At 35.4% G+C, this 17,596-nt stretch overlaps 2 protein-coding genes across 2 annotated transcripts; one reads left to right on the top strand and one right to left on the bottom strand.

Annotated features, from left to right (window-relative positions):
- The first annotated feature begins 248 nt into the window (after positions 1–248).
- Positions 249–2,511, top strand: LOC120195969 (coatomer subunit zeta-1-like). Its single transcript, XM_039197899.1, has 6 exons — positions 249–375; positions 675–834; positions 1,320–1,467; positions 1,568–1,645; positions 2,022–2,106; positions 2,248–2,511. The coding sequence occupies exons 1-6, from the start codon at positions 373–375 to the stop codon at positions 2,305–2,307; spliced, it is 534 nt and encodes a 177-aa protein (XP_039053830.1). The 5' UTR covers positions 249–372; the 3' UTR covers positions 2,308–2,511.
- A 174-nt stretch (positions 2,512–2,685) lies between these two features.
- LOC120196000 lies at positions 2,686–17,559 on the bottom strand. Its single transcript, XM_039197913.1, has 8 exons — positions 17,201–17,559; positions 5,534–5,942; positions 4,934–5,131; positions 4,731–4,816; positions 4,217–4,279; positions 4,049–4,118; positions 3,248–3,451; positions 2,686–3,142 (listed from the first exon to the last, which is right to left on the bottom strand). Exons 1-8 carry the CDS (start codon positions 17,557–17,559, stop codon positions 2,765–2,767), a joined length of 1,767 nt encoding a protein of 588 aa, XP_039053844.1. The 3' UTR covers positions 2,686–2,764.
- Between the last annotated feature and the right edge of the window lie 37 nt (positions 17,560–17,596).

Genomic DNA, 17,596 nt, shown 5'->3' with positions numbered 1-17,596 from the left:
TTTAACTTTTCCATTAAGGTTTATCTTAGGCTAAACTTTATACATAATCAACCCTTAAAACATTAGTCTACGCAAATATAACTCGAGATTTAGTTTTGTGTGGAATAAATAGAATTGGAAGAGTTAAATTTATAATGACTGTTTATTTTAATTAATTCAGATTAATAGATTAATAAATTTTTGAGAAAAAAATCAACGTGTTGAATAAATAAATTTGATTTTAGTGCTAATTATTTATATCAATTCTAATCTTTCCTCGTCCTTGTATTTCTCGTCGCAGTCACATTTCAGAAAGAGTGCATCTGTCAAACGAAAATCCCGATATTTTCAGAGAAAATCTCGCCAAACGAAAGGGAAAAAGAAGAAGAAGAAATGGTTAGCCTTATTTCTCTCTTTCAATTACATTCTCTTCCAATTTCGCATTACAGGAACCTACGAGTTTTCTTTTGTTTCTTTCTAATTTGTGTTTTCAAGATCTGATTTAGCTATATTTAGTTATCTCTAAGGCAGATCTAAATTTAGATGCCTCACATTTGATTTTAACTTACAGTTATATTCAGATCCAATCGAGGCTTTAACTTAAACTTCAGTGCTAAAAAAGTATTTTAACTTGAAATTAGATTTGAAATTAGTGTATTAGAAGGATTCATTGATCTTATTCTTCTTGTTTATAGGAGTTGTGCCCTTCAATTAAGAACATTCTTCTTTTGGATTCCGAAGGGAAACGTATAGCTGTTAAGTATTATTCAGATGACTGGCCGACGAATTCTGCTAAGGAAGCCTTTGAGAGAGCTGTGTTTACCAAAACCCAGAAGACTAATGCTCGAACCGAAGGTAGTTTTGTTTATCTCTGTTGGTGCTTCATTACATTTAGTTTAATTCCGTTGTGCGTATTTAGATCGTGTAGATCTACAAAAGGTAGATCAATGGTGATTGGTGAGTGAGTGAACCGATTCATTTAAATTTGAGAATTTGAAAGGTTCTTCTATTGTGCATAAAGGGTTTACCTTGGATATATTGTTCTAGACATTGTTTTCCTTTTTTCCATTTTCATATGTCGATGAAAACTATGTTACCCCGAGTCAGTGAGACCTCATTTTCTTTAATAACCTATGTCCAACATATTCGAATATGGTTATGGGAATACCATCCTTCACATATATGATCTTTAGAAGAAAAAAAAAAGTGAACATGCTTGGACACATACCTATATTTGATATTCACCTCCACATCCAAGTAAGACATTCTTGGTTGGCATTGGTTTAGGTATTGTTTCATGTTTTGCTATTTTAACATGGTGCTTTTGTTTTTCTTTACAGCTGAGATAACAATGTTTGACAACTATGTCGTCGTGTACAAGTTCGTTCAGGACCTTCACTTTTTTGTTACTGGAGGTGAAGATGAAAATGAGATCATCTTGGCCACAGTACTCCAGGGTTTTTTTGACGCAGTTGGACTTCTCCTTAGGTTATTCATCTTTCTACCATTACAATCTTTTTTATGCATTTGTGTTTGATATTATTAACTTGAGCATCTTTTCCCTTGTTTTCGCTACCCTTTGTTCCAGAGGCAATGAGGACAAGAAGGAAGCATTGGAGAACTTGGATCTTATTCTGTTGTGCCTTGATGAGATTGTCGATGGCGGGTATGAATTTCCATTCATTGTATTAGTATAGTTGAAGCTGAAGGAATTTCGTTTCATGAATCTCTTGAGTAGACATTTTCTTTGTTTGTTTGTTTCTTTAAAGCGTCTCTGCCACAGTTCTTGGCTGGGAATGTCTCTTAACTCTCCTCATCCCCCAAATACTCTAGGTTAAACATATGGTTAGCTCAAACCGAGATTAGTATTTAGGGGATTAATACATTTATGTTCCGGTTTATTTGTTTGTGAAGGAAAATGATAGAAATTAGGATGTAGAATCAAGTGAAAAGGAAGAATAGGTGGAGTCACTAGAATCAACTGTCCCCTAGCTATGCTTCTTCGACCACTGTGTTTGACTTTTTCCTTAATCTATGGGCAGTGTCATTCTTGAAACTGATGCAAATGTTATCGCCGGAAAGGTAGATAGTCATAGTATGGATGCCGGAGCTCCTTTGTCCGAGCAGGTATGATGATCCATGTTCTCGAAACATGCAACACTTAATTTTTCAATCTTTCTTATCATCCCCCCATAAAGTAGAACTACGGGAATTCTTTAACTAGTGAAATACTGCTGCAACCATATTAACAACGTTGGTGCTCTACAGACAATAACCCAAGCATTGGCCACGGCACGCGAACATCTTACTAGGTCTCTCCTCCAGTAATGTGTTTACACCAAACCAGACTGAACAAGAGATGCTCGATGACAAATCATTCTGTAATGATACAATATTTGATGTGGTTAGGATAATTGGTCTGTTTTGAGTGCAATAGAACTGATAATGCTTCCTCTTTCAAAAAAAAAAAAGAAACTGATAATGCTTCCGATGTTACATTGATGTTATTATAAGGTTGCTTTCTTGATGCTATTTGTGTTCTGACCCTACATAATGGAAAAGATAATCTCATTCCCCCCCAACCTCATTGCATACAAAGAAATAAAGCATTTGGAATCAGGGATAGAAATTATAGTAATTGTAATTATTTTGTGTATTTCATTTGTTCATATGTGTTACGAGAACAAAAATGATCGTCTTTCGAATAAACTTTCGGAAATCAATAGTTAGCACTGTTGAAACTAACAATTGGAATACATTATAATACTTGAGCAGTCACATTGTGCTATTGGATGAGAACATAATCGGCCTCATTAAGGTAGTCATCTCCGCTAGTTGGAGTCAAGTTATTCCGATAAGTACTTTTACGAACCTGGGCATGTGCTTCTGCTTCTGCTTCGTGTTCGAACATTTTAACCAGCTGATTTAACTCTAGCTTCCTAACTTGGACCTTCTCTTCATTCACAGGCTCTTTTAATCCAAGATAAATTATGCCGATAACGATTAGTACAATTCCAAATGTGATGAGGATGGCCGTAAACAAACCAAATGCATATGGCGAATTCTCTGATCCGGGGATCCCATCAACGTTGATTCCAAAGAGCCCAGTAATGATGGAAAGAACAATAACAGCTAAATTATGTGTTACTCTAAGGCTTCTATCCTGCATTAGTGTTATCAGTATTAGGCAGAGACAGTTGTATAATCATTTTGGAACGATACAATGGGCTCGGAAATCATAGAATTTTGTCCCTTTTTTTATACAGACCTGCAACCATGCGCGTACGGTGCTTTGCATAACATCTTGAATCGTAAACAAACGATCACGGACTGCTTTTTGCTCTTCAATCATTTCTCTTGTGCTCTTTCGTATTCCTTCCAGCAAGCTTCTTGCCGCATTCCCCCTCAAATGTTGCATAAGCTCGAAAACGATCTCTTCTCTTGCATGGAGTGACCATTTCACTCTGATAACCTGAAATGGCACAAACACAAAATTCATTGACATGTACTGCAGAAACTATACAAGATTTCCAGATGTTCATGCTTAATGTAAAGTTTACAAGTTATAGCCATTTCGCAAGAAAAATACGCTGATTTATGGGTTAAAGGACTAGAAAGAATCTTTCGAGGTTTGCATTTCCTACCAAATATAATTATACATAATATATACATATGGCATTACATAGATTATCAGAGCAGTGCACATGAAAATCATGGAAAATATTTAGAAAGTTCAACTTCTATATCAGAATAAGTTCGAGCAACTATGCTTTATCCTAAAAGTAATTGAGAGCGGTTGTATTTTCAACCAACTTCAGATTCACATTGTACATTAGCAAACAATTGTACTCTATGTTGCTCACGCTCTTCATTTTCCAAAGCATCCATGTTCGATAAATATTTAGATATAGGCATTAGAATATCACCCTCCAATAGAAAATTTTAAGAGAAACCGAATGTGTCTATGTTGGACACATAATTGTATCCGACACTAACACTAGAGTCCGAGTAATATATGCTAATAATCAATTATGAAGATGGATTGTGTTCGAGAAGGAATACAGCATACTTGTCTTGATAATCTTCGGATTTCTTGGTTCAAAATAATGGCAAAAAGATTCACGTCTTCTTGGTTTCTCCTACACGATAAAACTATTTTTCAATAAAATTACCTATGCATGAAAATATCAGAAAATCCTTGTTACGAAAGTTTTCTATGATTTTAAAAGTAAAGAACCTGTTCATAAACTTCAATTCAATCTCATCTGCTTCCTCGAAGATGGATTTACGAAACAACCGAATGAATTCAAATCATTAAAGAGAACCCATCAATTAGTTTAAAAGCCACATAATTTTGCATGAATGCATCAAATGTAAATAATCTACTTTAATATTGAAATGCAACCATGACAACTTCACTTCCAATGATGCTCGAATTGATGAAACAAAAGTTTTTCTTCATGCGAGACTCTTGGAATTGTTTCAATGGAAGAAACATTTGGAATGGTCGGCTGTTACATAAAATGCTAAAGGTGCAAAATGGGTATCAATATGTTCTTTATCCATTTGTTTGAACAAACAATATGTAGGCTAGAAAAACAAAAAACCTCGCTTAGAATCGAAAAAAAGACCATGACAGGCATGCACTCGATATGTCTGCGTCCGAGAATGATGAGTGATGACATCACATCCATTCACATTAAAGGAAAGACGCCTTGATATCGGAGCTAATATGAATTAATATGTACCTATCATCCCAACGTGTAAGGCGGCTAGCTAGATATGCTATGGCGTCGTGAACTGTTCTGGGCACGTTATAACCTCCAGCAGCAAGAAGCTCCTGGCGAAAATGTATGCAACGATTTTTAGTCACATGAAACTGTTAGATTGTATGGGTGTTATATGAAATCAACTTTGTCACAATGGAGTCAATTAGGGTTTGTCGAGAACGAACAATCTGAACTTCTGTTATTCCAAGAACATTTACACCGGATACGCTCCCTTTAATGTGCAGTACAGTTATAAGGAAGTTTTGCGCTTGCCATGAACGGACTACGACGGGGATGTCATATTCCTCCACATATGGATCTCCAGCTGATTGTCCCAATAGCTCAAGTAACAGCCCTCCAGCCACAGCCACCCTAACCGGGACCTTTATAAATGATAAAATTAGTGATCAATCCTCCAACAAAAGCAAAGACCACAAAGAAGTCATTAAGTTGCTCGTATTTGATATCCCATATGCTAATTATCATGTTTTAACAGATATCAAGTAGGATATCGGTATGAAACAGCCATTAAAAGAAATTAGCAAAGTATACATGCTACTATTTACTCTCTTCATACATTTATCTCGAAATGCAACAATTTAACATTCTATCAACATTTAACGAGACTTGACAGAACCAAATAGAACAGAAGTTAATATTCTATCAGAACTTAGTTGAGACTTGAGAGAATCAAATAGTATGTAACTCGATTTAACTTACAACTTGTTAAAATAAGAGTTAGTGGATGCAATAAAACTAACTTACAAAATGTCGGAGACTATTACCTCATACAGAAGGTGCTTCATCCGCTCACTTATCAGTTTGCTTTCATCTCTCAAAGCTAGGCTGACAGCAGGATGTAACCATTGGGCATTGTTGAGAAAAGCCTCGACGGTGGAATGACCAGCAGACAAATGGCACCACCATATGGGCCCAGCTGGTCGCTCCCAATATGGTGCTGCTAAATCTGCAACAGTTAAACCTTCTTCAATATCCATCCATTCAAACAGTTGCGAATCCCAGACTCCATTGACTTGCACATTTTTCACGAGACCTGAAATCCTTTCCCACCCAATGGGAACCCAAAAACTTCCATCAAATCTTTCGGTAGCATGATACGGGTCTGAGCGAGGGCTACGTCCAGTGTTGTATTCATCAAAAGAAGCAGCTACCGAACTATAGTACTCTCTCAAACTTTATAAATTAATGGAATGCAATCTATACTTAAACCGACTGAACTTATTTAAATGTTTTAATGTGATCTTAAATTTGGGTTACTTTAGAATTTAGGTAGTTTTAAGTTTAAGGCAACTAAATTTTGTAGATTAAATCATTATGACAAGTATCGTTTTTAGATTTATTTTTTATACAATGTCTATTTAAATTACTCAAATTCTTTTATATCTATAAATTGAAGCATAATGTATGCTTAAACACATTTAAATTGACACACTCGTACATATTATAATAGTAAAAATGTCAAGCAAATTAAGACTCAATTGATAGTTCAAATTAATTTTGAGTTAGAATCAATTTACATTTTGAATAGATAAGTCAAATCGTTAATTTTTTATGATAAAATTAAATTAAATTAAATTAAACTGTAGACACCCGTTTTTGTCCGGGTTTTTTTATCGTTATTTTATTATTATTATTATTATTATTTATTATTATTATGTTTATTAATTACATATTACAATTTTTGCAGGCCAAAGGCCCAATCCCGGAGCCCAACAAACCCTAAATCAGATTAGGGTTTCAAACCCTAAATCAGATTAGGGTTTCAAACCCTAATCCCCTAAATGTTCCAGCCGCCTCATTCCTGGCCATTGGATCTGGACCCATCCAACGGTCCAGATCACGCAGTAATTAAGGTTTTAAACCCTAAACCCATCATCCAACCGCCGCCGCCGCCAGCAGCAAGTGAACAGCCGCGCCGCCGTCACTGTTCCGGCCCGTCTCGCTCCACTCCGATGGTCCAGCCGCCGTTCCCGCGCCACCATCGTCATCTACAGTAAACCACAACAACCCCATCAGTCCCAAATCAACCCAAATCAAAAAAAATATATATATATCCAAACCCTAAAATATAAAATGCCTAAATCCCGGTAAATCGGGAAATTGGTCACCCTAAATCAACAACCCATAATTTCCCCTATTCCTAGACATCATCATCTCACCAAACGAAGCAAAAATCAACCATAAATCAAGCAAGATATCAGAGAACAGGGGGGGTCATTCGGAAAAAAAAAAACAGAGAGAAGAACGAGAGCATTCGGGTTTTGAAAAAAAACAGAAAAAAAAAGAGCAAATCAAACAAAAAAAACAAGGAGAGAAAGATAGAACCCTTACCTCGGTCGGAGGAAGCCATCGAGAACACCAAAGGTCGACGGTGTCTTATTACTTCGAAAGGTAAACTTGTAGATCTGGGGGTCTAGAGTGGGTTTTAGACTAAGATGGTTGGGGATTTGGATTGAGGAGAACGAGGGGATTTTTGAGATAGGTTGTTCCCTCCGGCCACCGTGCGTCGCCGTGGACTCCGCCGGCGGCAGCGGTTGGCATCTTCTCCGATGAGAGAGTTGGGAGAGTTCTCTCCAACTCTTTCTCTCTGGTTTTTGGTTGAAATGAAGAGATGAGGGAATGTGAGAGATGAGCTCGGTTTTGGGGGGGTATGCCGAGCAAAACGCAGTCGTTTTGCCCCCAATATCATCTGATTTTTTGAGTTATGGGTAAACTACTCTGTAGGTCCTTGAGCTTTGTAATCTCACGATTTAACCATTGAATGAAGTTTCATTTTATTTGACTTTGGGCCTTCATCTTTTCACTGTTACATATTGGTCACTATCCGTGCTTTATGGCATTTTGTCTATATTTGATTCTGGTTTTAATATTTTCAAATATTTCAATTTGATCTCTGATTCAATGTATTTTATAATCTTTGTGTTATTCGAATTTGGCCATGATATTTATGTTTCTTATATTTTAGCCACTGTTTGGTATTTGGTATAATTACTGTTTGAATCTTTAAGTTTCTGTTTATTCTAAAATTGACCACTGATTTTGTTCTGTTTTATTGTAGCCATTGATTAATCTAGTTTCTTTATTTTATGTTTCTGATATTGTAGTTTCAATTTACACAGTTTAGTCACTTGTCTATAAAGCTTAGTTATTTTATTTTATTTGCGTTATGGTTTGCCATGTTTGCATGTTTACATTTTAACCCATGTTATATTATTGTACTCATATTTTACTTTGGCCACAATGTTTGTATTAGTTTCATTTTAGTCATTGATTTTTATATGTTGTATGTTTTGGCCACAATGTTTGTATTAGTTTCATTTTAGTCATTGATTTTTATATGTTGTATGTTTTGGCTGATGTTCAAATTTGACTCTAAGATTTGTAGATCTGTTCATTTTAGCCACTAGTTTGCATTCGGTTTAATTACTATTTTAGTCCCTACGTTTCTGTTTTTGCCATTTTAGTCTTTTAATTTTCTATTTTTCTGTTTTAGCACTTTAATTTGTTATTACCATGTTAGTCATTGTAATTATTAAATACTTACTTTTTTGACCATTATATTTTGGGTTGTAACATTCTTTTAATCCCCTATGTATGTACATTTTTCATGTTATGTATTTATTTGTACCATATGTAATTAAACATGCTTAATTCTATTTGTTGTAAATATTTATTTCACATATTTTATTTCTATTTATTTCCATTTTTCTTTATTTAAATATTATCCAAATACTTTAAGAACACGTATGCGTAGAATGAGCGTGGAAAGTATCACTTGGTCGAAGTGGTGCGATCCGATACGGCATTTTAACGACATAGGAACTTGCAACAAGTCGAGTATATTTCACTAATTAATTAAAATGATGCAATGTGTGTTATTTTAAATAGTAATTTATTTTATGTAAATGTCAATTTCAAAATTTGCATTTGTATTCAATTCACATTTTAGTTAATCAATTTATTTTGTTGTATGCAAACGTCAATTTTATTTATATTCGATTCACAGTTTATCAAGAGAGAAATATTCTTTATGGATGAGAAATAGTCGAGTTAGCTTTCCCGATGGAGGATTGCTAATTTCGAGATTTCTTTTCGAGTTAAAGAATTTTCTCTAATTATTTAATTCGAAGCAAATTAATCAACGTTCGATAAATAGATCATATTTTAACTTTATATTTGATTTATAATTTCCATCAACACGACTATATGTAAGCGATACAGTACCAATTTTGGGCGCTGTGGGGGTGCTAATCCTTCCCCACACGTAACCGACTCCCGAACCCATCAAATCGATTTTCTGGTAAACGTAGACCCCTTTTGTCTTTAAAAATGATTTTTATTAAAATTATTCTTGAAAGACGTTTTTAGGTATTCGACCTGCCTAATCTAAAGGTCGATGGCGACTCTTTTCAATTTTATTCAAATCAATTCAAAATCACCCATTTTTTCAAAATAAAGTCGTAATCGTTTTTAAAATAATATTTAATTGTTTTACCTAAAAAAAATGGTTATGACAGCTTGGCGACTCTGCTGGGGACCTTTTTTTTAGAGAGTCAGGCTGTATGTCGTTTACATATTGTCATCTTGGTGGAAATTATGATTTCTAGTTTTAGTTAATTTATGATCCGTTTATTGAAATTTTTAATTGCTTCGTTTTTTTGTCGTACTAACATTTTATTTTTGGCTTTCAGCTTTGTCAGGATTTTATCATTTTTTTTCTTGTTTTGTTGTCCTTTTGAGTCGAAGATAAGTATGTTCCTCCTCACACACATCACTTTCATTGGCATAACATGAGCTCTAGACACGAGCTTCGATCCAAATTAGTTGGGGTGAATGCTTTACGCTCGTAAGAATTTATTCTTCGTATGAGTTTTAGCAAATAACCCATGGGATACATACCTTATACCTTCGTAGGAATTTATTCCTCGTATGGGTATAAGGCAGTGAATCCCCTCGAATTGAACTCGGTCCGTTTGAAACCTGTAATGGGTAAGGATTGAGGGTCTGGCAGCCCAAGGGGGCACCGACATCAAGGACAATTCGAGTCCCTTTTTTCCGTTAGAGTCGAAACCAAGCATATAGTGAACCGTCGAACGACCACCCTAGGTATAGTTATATCGAATCTCTGTCCGTCAGTAGGTGCCCAAACTAGGTGTACACAAAGGAGGAGTGTTTCTAAACCCTTATCTTTTGTTTTAATTTCGTAGAATTTGTTTTCTTTTTGAATAAAAGCATGCGAACTAGATACCATGCGGTTAGGACCAATTTTTTGAAATTATTCATTTTGGGTAGATAACATGTACGGGTAGGACTATTATCTATTTAAAGCACGCTCGGGTAGATATCATGATGGGTAGGTGTTATATTCATCTTTTAATAACACTTTTATCTACATCGATTGTCTTACCTGTACTAACTAATTTCTTTTATTTTCTTTGTGTGCACTAACTTATTTATTTTCTGTTGTTTTTTTCATTCTTCTTTACATTGCATCATCATAACATAATGCGAAAATGTTGATCAGCAAGGGGATATTCGAGAGAAAATTTTCACAAGAAGAGATAAAAGTTTTCAACCAAGCAGTCGCGTACACAGACATGCACCGAAGGCTAAAAAGAAATGCACAGAGTACGAGAAGGAGACTTGCTCAAGACGATCGTGCAACGTTCGAGAATAAAATGATGAGCCACTGATCCGATGAGTGATCCAGCAGTCGATTTTTATCTACGATCATTTCATCGCTATTTATCAAGGAGCGGCACACTGACTTCCGCACCACTGGGGCATTAACAGAGTTAGGTTACAGAATGTTTTAGGGGCATCAGTTCCAAATACAAAGATCCGAGACAAAGCAGTGAGCTCGAAGATCTGGGGATTAATCCAGCAGTAGATTATTATTTACGATCGTTCCAACGTTATTCATCGAAGAGTGATGCATTGACTTCAGCATCGCCGGGGCAGTAAAAGAGTCTGTTTACAAAACGCTTGAGGGGCATCATTTTCAAGGATGAAGATCCAAGATGAAGCAGAGACCCATTTCAGATTCAACATCTAAGAGAAGACAAGTCTGTAAAGTGGACTGTCTTGTAATGTGAAAACTTTATTTCTGGTGAAAATTGTTCTAAAATATTCATTGTTGGGATCAACATTTTTCCATCTGCATTTGCATCTTTGCATTTTGCATATATATTATATTTTTGAGCATTTTCATATGCATCCTTCATAAAAACATGAGATCAATTTGCGGAGAAGTTAGTGGAAGTAATCCTGATCACGTGACCATATTGAGAATATAAACAAGAAGCTGAAATCAACACGATAGAAGCTTGTTCGATTGAGTCTTCCAGGATGGTTCGAGAAAAGAGTCCCCGTTCCTGGAAGTCCATGATGTTGATCTCGGGTACAACTACAACATAGGAAGCTTCAGTCATTCCGCTGAGAATTGTAAGACACTGAAGACCAAGGTCCAGAACTTGAGGGCATGTACAATTGAAGAAAATTGAGTCATTGCATCAACCACTTGCATCCATAGAGATTGTTTTGTTTGAACTCGTTTTTGTTTTTTTTTTTCAATATTTGCTTAAATATTTTTAATCTTTGATGACTGAAATGATGCTACTTTCTAAGGTTAAATAATTGAACAAATTTTAATCTTTAGTTCTTTGAATATCGAATGAATTACATATTCTTTTAATTTTTCAAGAATTATAGATTTTTGACATATGGCAAGATTAGACCTATTTTATTCTGTCTAAACCCAAAATAAAATCTCTCGATTTTTTACCCGAAATAATTCTTGGTCACTACCAAATAACCAATTTTTGACATTCTATCTCTTTGAGACCTTGAAATATTCTTTTCGACCTTGAAACATTCCCTCTCTTTGTGACCTTGAAATATTCTTTCCACCTTGAAACACTGTATTTATTTTTTGAGACACAAAAGTCATACCCATACCTTTCTTTGAGCCAATAAAGTCACCATCGTCTTCTTAGACGTAAAACCAACATTTTCTACCAATAAAACCTACAGACATTGAGTACAAGATGTTCACCATTAAACCTTCCTACAAAGAAGACACAGTGTGGGGCATCTCGCATCAATTTTCTGAAGACGAGCATGAGCATATGAGACATGTTGAGAGCAAGAAGCGAAGAGAAAAAATAGAATTCATTCAAAATAATTCTATCATGCATTAATTACTGTTTTCATTTAAATAAAAATTAATCCTGAAAATCTATCCCCCTGGGATACCTCTTCTGCAAGGACTTCTGTGTATGAGATGATGAACGGCTTTCTTTCTTTATCCCTTCACAAAAGGAGAAAATATATCCCTTGTGTCCCCTTTGAGCCTGAATGATATTTTCTTTTGATTCAACCCTAACCAAGGATCACCCTCCACACTGGGGGTCAATGTGAAGGAAATCTGAGTGAAGAAAATTGATCCAAATGAGATACCGAAAGGTGAACCAGACGCAGAGTGCAAAGATCAAACCAAAGAAAAAACAAAGAGCAAAGAGAAAAATCAAAGCAAAAATCAAAGAAAAAGCAAAGAACAAAAAGAGGACAAAGAACACAGACAAAGAGTCTCTGACTCAAATGACGCATTGAGCTTCAAACCGTGAGATTAATCAAACACAATCACTCTAGAATCGCTTAACTCGAAGATCATAAAACATCAAGAGAAGGACATGCGAGTAGATTCAAATTGAGCAAAACAAGATCGAAGGCCTCAGAGTTAATTGATCCTTGGTTCAAATACCCTTAAAACACATGTTGGGCCTTTATCCCTTTCTTTCATAACCCTGAACTATGACTTACATTACGTGCCTTACAAGTCCCTTCTAATCATACATGGATTTCTAAGCGGAAGAGACTATCCTCATATTTCATCCCGCCTATCAGGATTAATATTTTACTTATAAAGATTTTCTAAAATCTTTAGTGCATGATAGAGAAAAATAACAAAGGGGGGTTAAAGACGTAAAATTCTGAGTAACGTCTTGAAACCAAAGGAGGATTCGAGTTGAAAACCTGAAAGGGCGGCTCGAATATGAAGATTATTACATAGGAGACGATTGCTCAAATCTCTTGATGAGGCATCACACAACATGAATGAGAACATGAGAGTTGGGAGTCAGAGAACACTTCCAATAACTGAGTACAGAAGCTACTCCATCAGATCAGAGAACATCAAATAAATGAGAACACTATACTTTTGACCAAAATTAACCACTTGAGACTTTTTATCCTTCCTTACTTAACCATCTCTCAAAGATAGCATTGACCTTGACACTTGTCAAATAGCTATAATTTGTTGAAGGATTAAAAGAGTAATTAATTCTTTGATATCCAATGAACTCTTGTTTTATGATTTGTCAATTGTGAAACCTTGAAAGGAGCAATATTTTCAAAACTTTTGATTAAACATTTTTCAAAACTATTGATATTTTCAGACTTTTTGAAAATAAAAGAAGAAGAAAAACATTTTTAAACAATATAATCTCTCTGGAGGCGTATCTTGGAATTCAATAAATATCTCTCCGAAGCTCAGAACCGAAGCTGGGGCAAGAGAAAGCTAAATTTTAGGGCAAAATTTGATGGAATAAACAAATGGTCTCAGGTCAAGGTTTGTAAGAGTACACATTGGTGGAAATACGGACAAGTTAAATCAATGATAGAGTGAAGACTGCTCTCGCGATCATTCTCCTTCTAGATCGAGAAAAGTATACACATACATACAAACTTACATACATACATACATACATACACATACATACATGATACATAAAATTTGTATCAAACATTTATCATCATGTGTATTAAAGACATTTTTCTCCTCACTGGAGGACAAATTACATTTATTGAGAAAAAAAAAAAATCGACATCCATCATAACATCCTAGAGAGTAGTCAAAAAATGCATCATTCTGATCTTTTCAGGAAATAAGAGCTCGGAAATAACCAGATGTTTCAGCTTGAAAGAACAATGCAATCCACATATTTGGCTTCCTGAAGTCAACAATCAGATCTTCTGAAAACGTTTCCTCAACATGCAGGAATCAATAGGCAAACTTTGAGCTATTGAGATTATTTTCTTTTAAAATATATATATAATAAATAAAGTGGCGTCTCGCTAGAGATAGTTTTCTTAAAAACAAATTTTATTTTGTCTCGCTTGAGACAACTTTCTCTTTAAAACAAATTGTGTCTCGCTTGAGATATTTTTCCACAAATTTTGAGAATTCTAAAACAAATTGCGTCTCGCTTGAGACATTTTTCCTTTGAGATACAAATTTTAAATTTGATTCACTAAAAACAAAATTAATCTCACCTTAGATTGTTGTTTCTTTCAAAACAAATTTTGTCTCGCTTGAGACCTTTTCCCTTTGAGATCCAAATTTCGGATTTGTTTCACATTAAACAAAGTTGACCTCACTTGAAATCGTTTCTCAAAAACAAACTTTGTCTCGCTTGAGACAATTTTTCTAAAAACAAATTTTGTCTCATTTGAGACTATATCTTAAAGCAAATTTCGTCTCGCTTGAGACATCATTTTCTCTCATAATACAAATTTCAAGGTTGTGGTACTTAAAGCAAAATTAATATCACTTGAGATTTTCAAAGCTGATTGGTCTCGCACGAGACAGTTTTCCCTTTTAACAAATCCTGAAATTGTTTCATTTGAAACAAAATAAACACTTTTGAAAACACCCTTGAGATTATTTCCATATAAACAAAATCGACAATATTTGAATCTTTTAAAACGATTTTTGTCTCTTGAGACAGTTTCTCTTAAAAAATCTTTGAGTTTGTTCCTTTTGAATAAAAATCTTGGAGTTGGTTCTTTTTGAATAAATATCTTTGAGTCGTTTCTTTTGAAAAACTTTGAGTCTATTTATTTTGAAACAAAGTTTTGTCTCTCTTGAGACAATTTCGTGAAAAATCTTTGAGTCTGAAACAAAGTTTTGTATCTCTTGAGACAATTTTGTGAAAAAAATCTTTGAGTTTGTTTCTTTGGAAACAAAATTCTTTCTCTCTTAAGATAGTTTCTTTTGAAACAAAAATCTTTGAGTTTGTTTCTTTTGAAACAAAATTTTGTCTCTCTTAAGATAATTTCTTTTGAAACAAAAATCTTTGAATCTGTTTCTCTTAAATTGAATTTTGTATCTCTTGAGACCGTTTCTCTTGAAGTAAATCTTTGAATATGTTCATTTTGAAAATCTTTGAGTTTGTTTCTCTTAAAACAAAATCATCTTTGAGTCTATTTCTTTAAAAGCAAATGTTGTCTCTCTTGAGACAGTTTCTAATTAAAAACTAACTTTTGAGATTGTTTCATTTGAAACAAATTTGGTCTTACTTATGATGTAATCCATTTGAGTCTATTCCTTTTGAAACAAAATTTATCTCTTAAAGACAATTTCTTTTGAGAAGAAAATCTTTGAGTTTGTTTCCTTTGAAAAAAATTTCTCGAGACAACTTCTTTTGAAAATACCAACCTTTGAGATCGTTTAGACCATTTATTTTAAAACTACCCATCTTTGAGATTGTTTTTATTAAAACAAATGTTGACTCCCTTGAGGCAGTTTCTCTAGAAATACAAAATCTTTGAGTTTGTTTCAATTGAAATAAAACCATTTTTGAGTCGTTTCACTTGAAACATTTTCTCTTGAAACATTTTCTCTTAAAACAAGATCATCTTTGAGTTTGTTTCTCTGGAAACAATGTTTTATCCCTTAAAACAATTTCTTTTGAAAAATCATTGAATCTCTTTCTTTGGAAACAAAATTTTGTGTCTCTCGAGACAGTCTTTGAGAAAAATCTTTGAGTTTATTTCTTTGGAAATAAAATTTACCAACTTTGAATCTGTTTCCCTTGAAACAAAATAAACATCTTTGAGATCGTTTCTCTTGAAATGAATTTTGTCTCATTTGAGCCAATTTCTCATGAAACACCGATCTTTGAGAACGTTTCCCTTAAAAAACAAATTTTGTCTCGGTGGAGACAATTCCCTTTAAACGCCGTCTTTGGGTTGTTTCATTTGAAACGAATTTTGTCTCTTTCGAGACAGTTGCTTTGGAAAAACTTATCTTTGAGTTTATTTCACTTGAAATAAAGCAAATATCTTTGAGATCGTTTCTCTTGAAATGAATTTCGTCTCCCTTGAGACAATTTTTATCAAAATCCAGTCTTTGAGTTGGTTTTCTTTGAAACCATTATCCTAGAGATAACCAGCCGTCCCCGTCACGTAGGAACCGTGTTATCACCTTTAGATGGCCAGATCTCTTCATCACGTATGAGCCGTGTCATTCCCCGACCAGATCTCTTCATCACGTATGAGCCGTGTCATTCCCCGACCAGATCTCCTCATCACGTAGGAGCCATGTCAACCATAGATAACCAGCCGTCCTCATCACGTAGGAACCGTGTTATCACCTTTAGATGGCCAGAACTCTTCATCACGTATGAGCCGTGTCATTCCCCGACCAGATGTCCTCATCACGTAGGAACCATGTCACCCTTAGACGACAAGAACTCTTCATCACGTATGAGCAGTGTCGTCCCCAACAACCAATATTATCCAATTTCTATGTATAAATGGCAGAGAACCAGACAAAAACGTGTTGTCTTATCATCTTTGCCCTATTCTTGTTAACACAAGAATGTGCAAAGAGGGGCAGCTGTAGACACCCGTTTTTGTCCGGGTTTTTTTATCGTTATTTTATTATTATTATTATTATTATTTATTATTATTATGTTTATTAATTACATATTACAATTTTTGCAGGCCAAAGGCCCAATCCCGGAGCCCAACAAACCCTAAATCAGATTAGGGTTTCAAACCCTAAATCAGATTAGGGTTTCAAACCCTAATCCCCTAAATGTTCCAGCCGCCTCATTCCTGGCCATTGGATCTGGACCCATCCAACGGTCCAGATCACGCAGTAATTAGGGTTTTAAACCCTAAACCCATCATCCAACCGCCGCCGCCGCCAGCAGCAAGTGAACAGCCGCGCCGCCGTCACTGTTCCGGCCCGTCTCGCTCCACTCCGATGGTCCAGCCGCCGTTCCCGCGCCACCATCGTCATCTACAGTAAACCACAACAACCCCATCAGTCCCAAATCAACCCAAATCAAAAAATATATATATATATCCAAACCCTAAAATATAAAATGCCTAAATCCCGGTAAATCGGGAAATTGGTCACCCTAAATCAACAACCCATAATTTCCCCTATTCCTAGACATCATCATCTCACCAAACGAAGCAAAAATCAACCATAAATCAAGCAAGATATCAGAGAACAGGGGGGGTCATTCGGAAAAAAAAAACAGAGAGAAGAACGAGAGCATTCGGGTTTTGAAAAAAACAGAAAAAAAAAAAGAGCAAATCAAACAAAAAAAACAAGGAGAGAAAGATAGAACCCTTACCTCGGTCGGAGGAAGCCATCGAGAACACCAAAGGTCGACGGTGTCTTATTACTTCGAAAGGTAAACTTGTAGATCTGGGGGTCTAGAGTGGGTTTTAGACTAAGATGGTTGGGGATTTGGATTGAGGAGAACGAGGGGATTTTTTGAGATAGGTTGTTCCCTCCGGCCACCGTGCGTCGCCGTGGACTCCGCCGGCGGCAGCGGTTGGCATCTTCTCCGATGAGAGAGTTGGGAGAGTTCTCTCCAACTCTTTCTCTCTGGTTTTTGGTTGAAATGAAGAGATGAGGGAATGTGAGAGATGAGCTCGGTTTTGGGGGGGTATGCCGAGCAAAACGCAGTCGTTTTGCCCCCAATATCATCTGATTTTTTGAGTTATGGGTAAACTACTCTGTAGGT

This window comes from Hibiscus syriacus, unplaced genomic scaffold (assembly GCF_006381635.1).
Source record: "Hibiscus syriacus cultivar Baekdansim isolate YM2019G1 unplaced genomic scaffold, ASM638163v2 tig00117022_pilon, whole genome shotgun sequence".
Classification (NCBI taxonomy): domain Eukaryota; kingdom Viridiplantae; phylum Streptophyta; class Magnoliopsida; order Malvales; family Malvaceae; genus Hibiscus; species Hibiscus syriacus.
This window is presented reverse-complemented; position numbering and strand designations above follow the sequence as displayed.

What these genes read in the sequence shown, in the direction of transcription:
- LOC120195969 (XM_039197899.1), top strand. An exon ending in GACTAATGCTCGAACCGAAG is followed by an intron (nt 835 to 1,319) that starts GTAGTTTTGTTT and finishes TTTTCTTTACAG; the next exon opens with CTGAGATAACAATGTTTGAC. An exon ending in GATGAGATTGTCGATGGCGG is followed by an intron (nt 1,646 to 2,021) that starts GTATGAATTTCC and finishes ATCTATGGGCAG; the next exon opens with TGTCATTCTTGAAACTGATG.
- LOC120196000 (XM_039197913.1), bottom strand. Translation starts at nt 17,559, where the DNA reads ATGATATTGGGGGCAAAACGACTGCGTTTTGCTCGGCATACCCCCCCA. An exon ending in TGAAGCACCTTCTGTATGAG is followed by an intron (nt 5,132 to 5,533) that starts GTAATAGTCTCC and finishes TCATTTATAAAG; the next exon opens with GTCCCGGTTAGGGTGGCTGT. An exon ending in TCCGAAGATTATCAAGACAA is followed by an intron (nt 3,452 to 4,048) that starts GTATGCTGTATT and finishes GTGCCATTTCAG; the next exon opens with GTTATCAGAGTGAAATGGTC.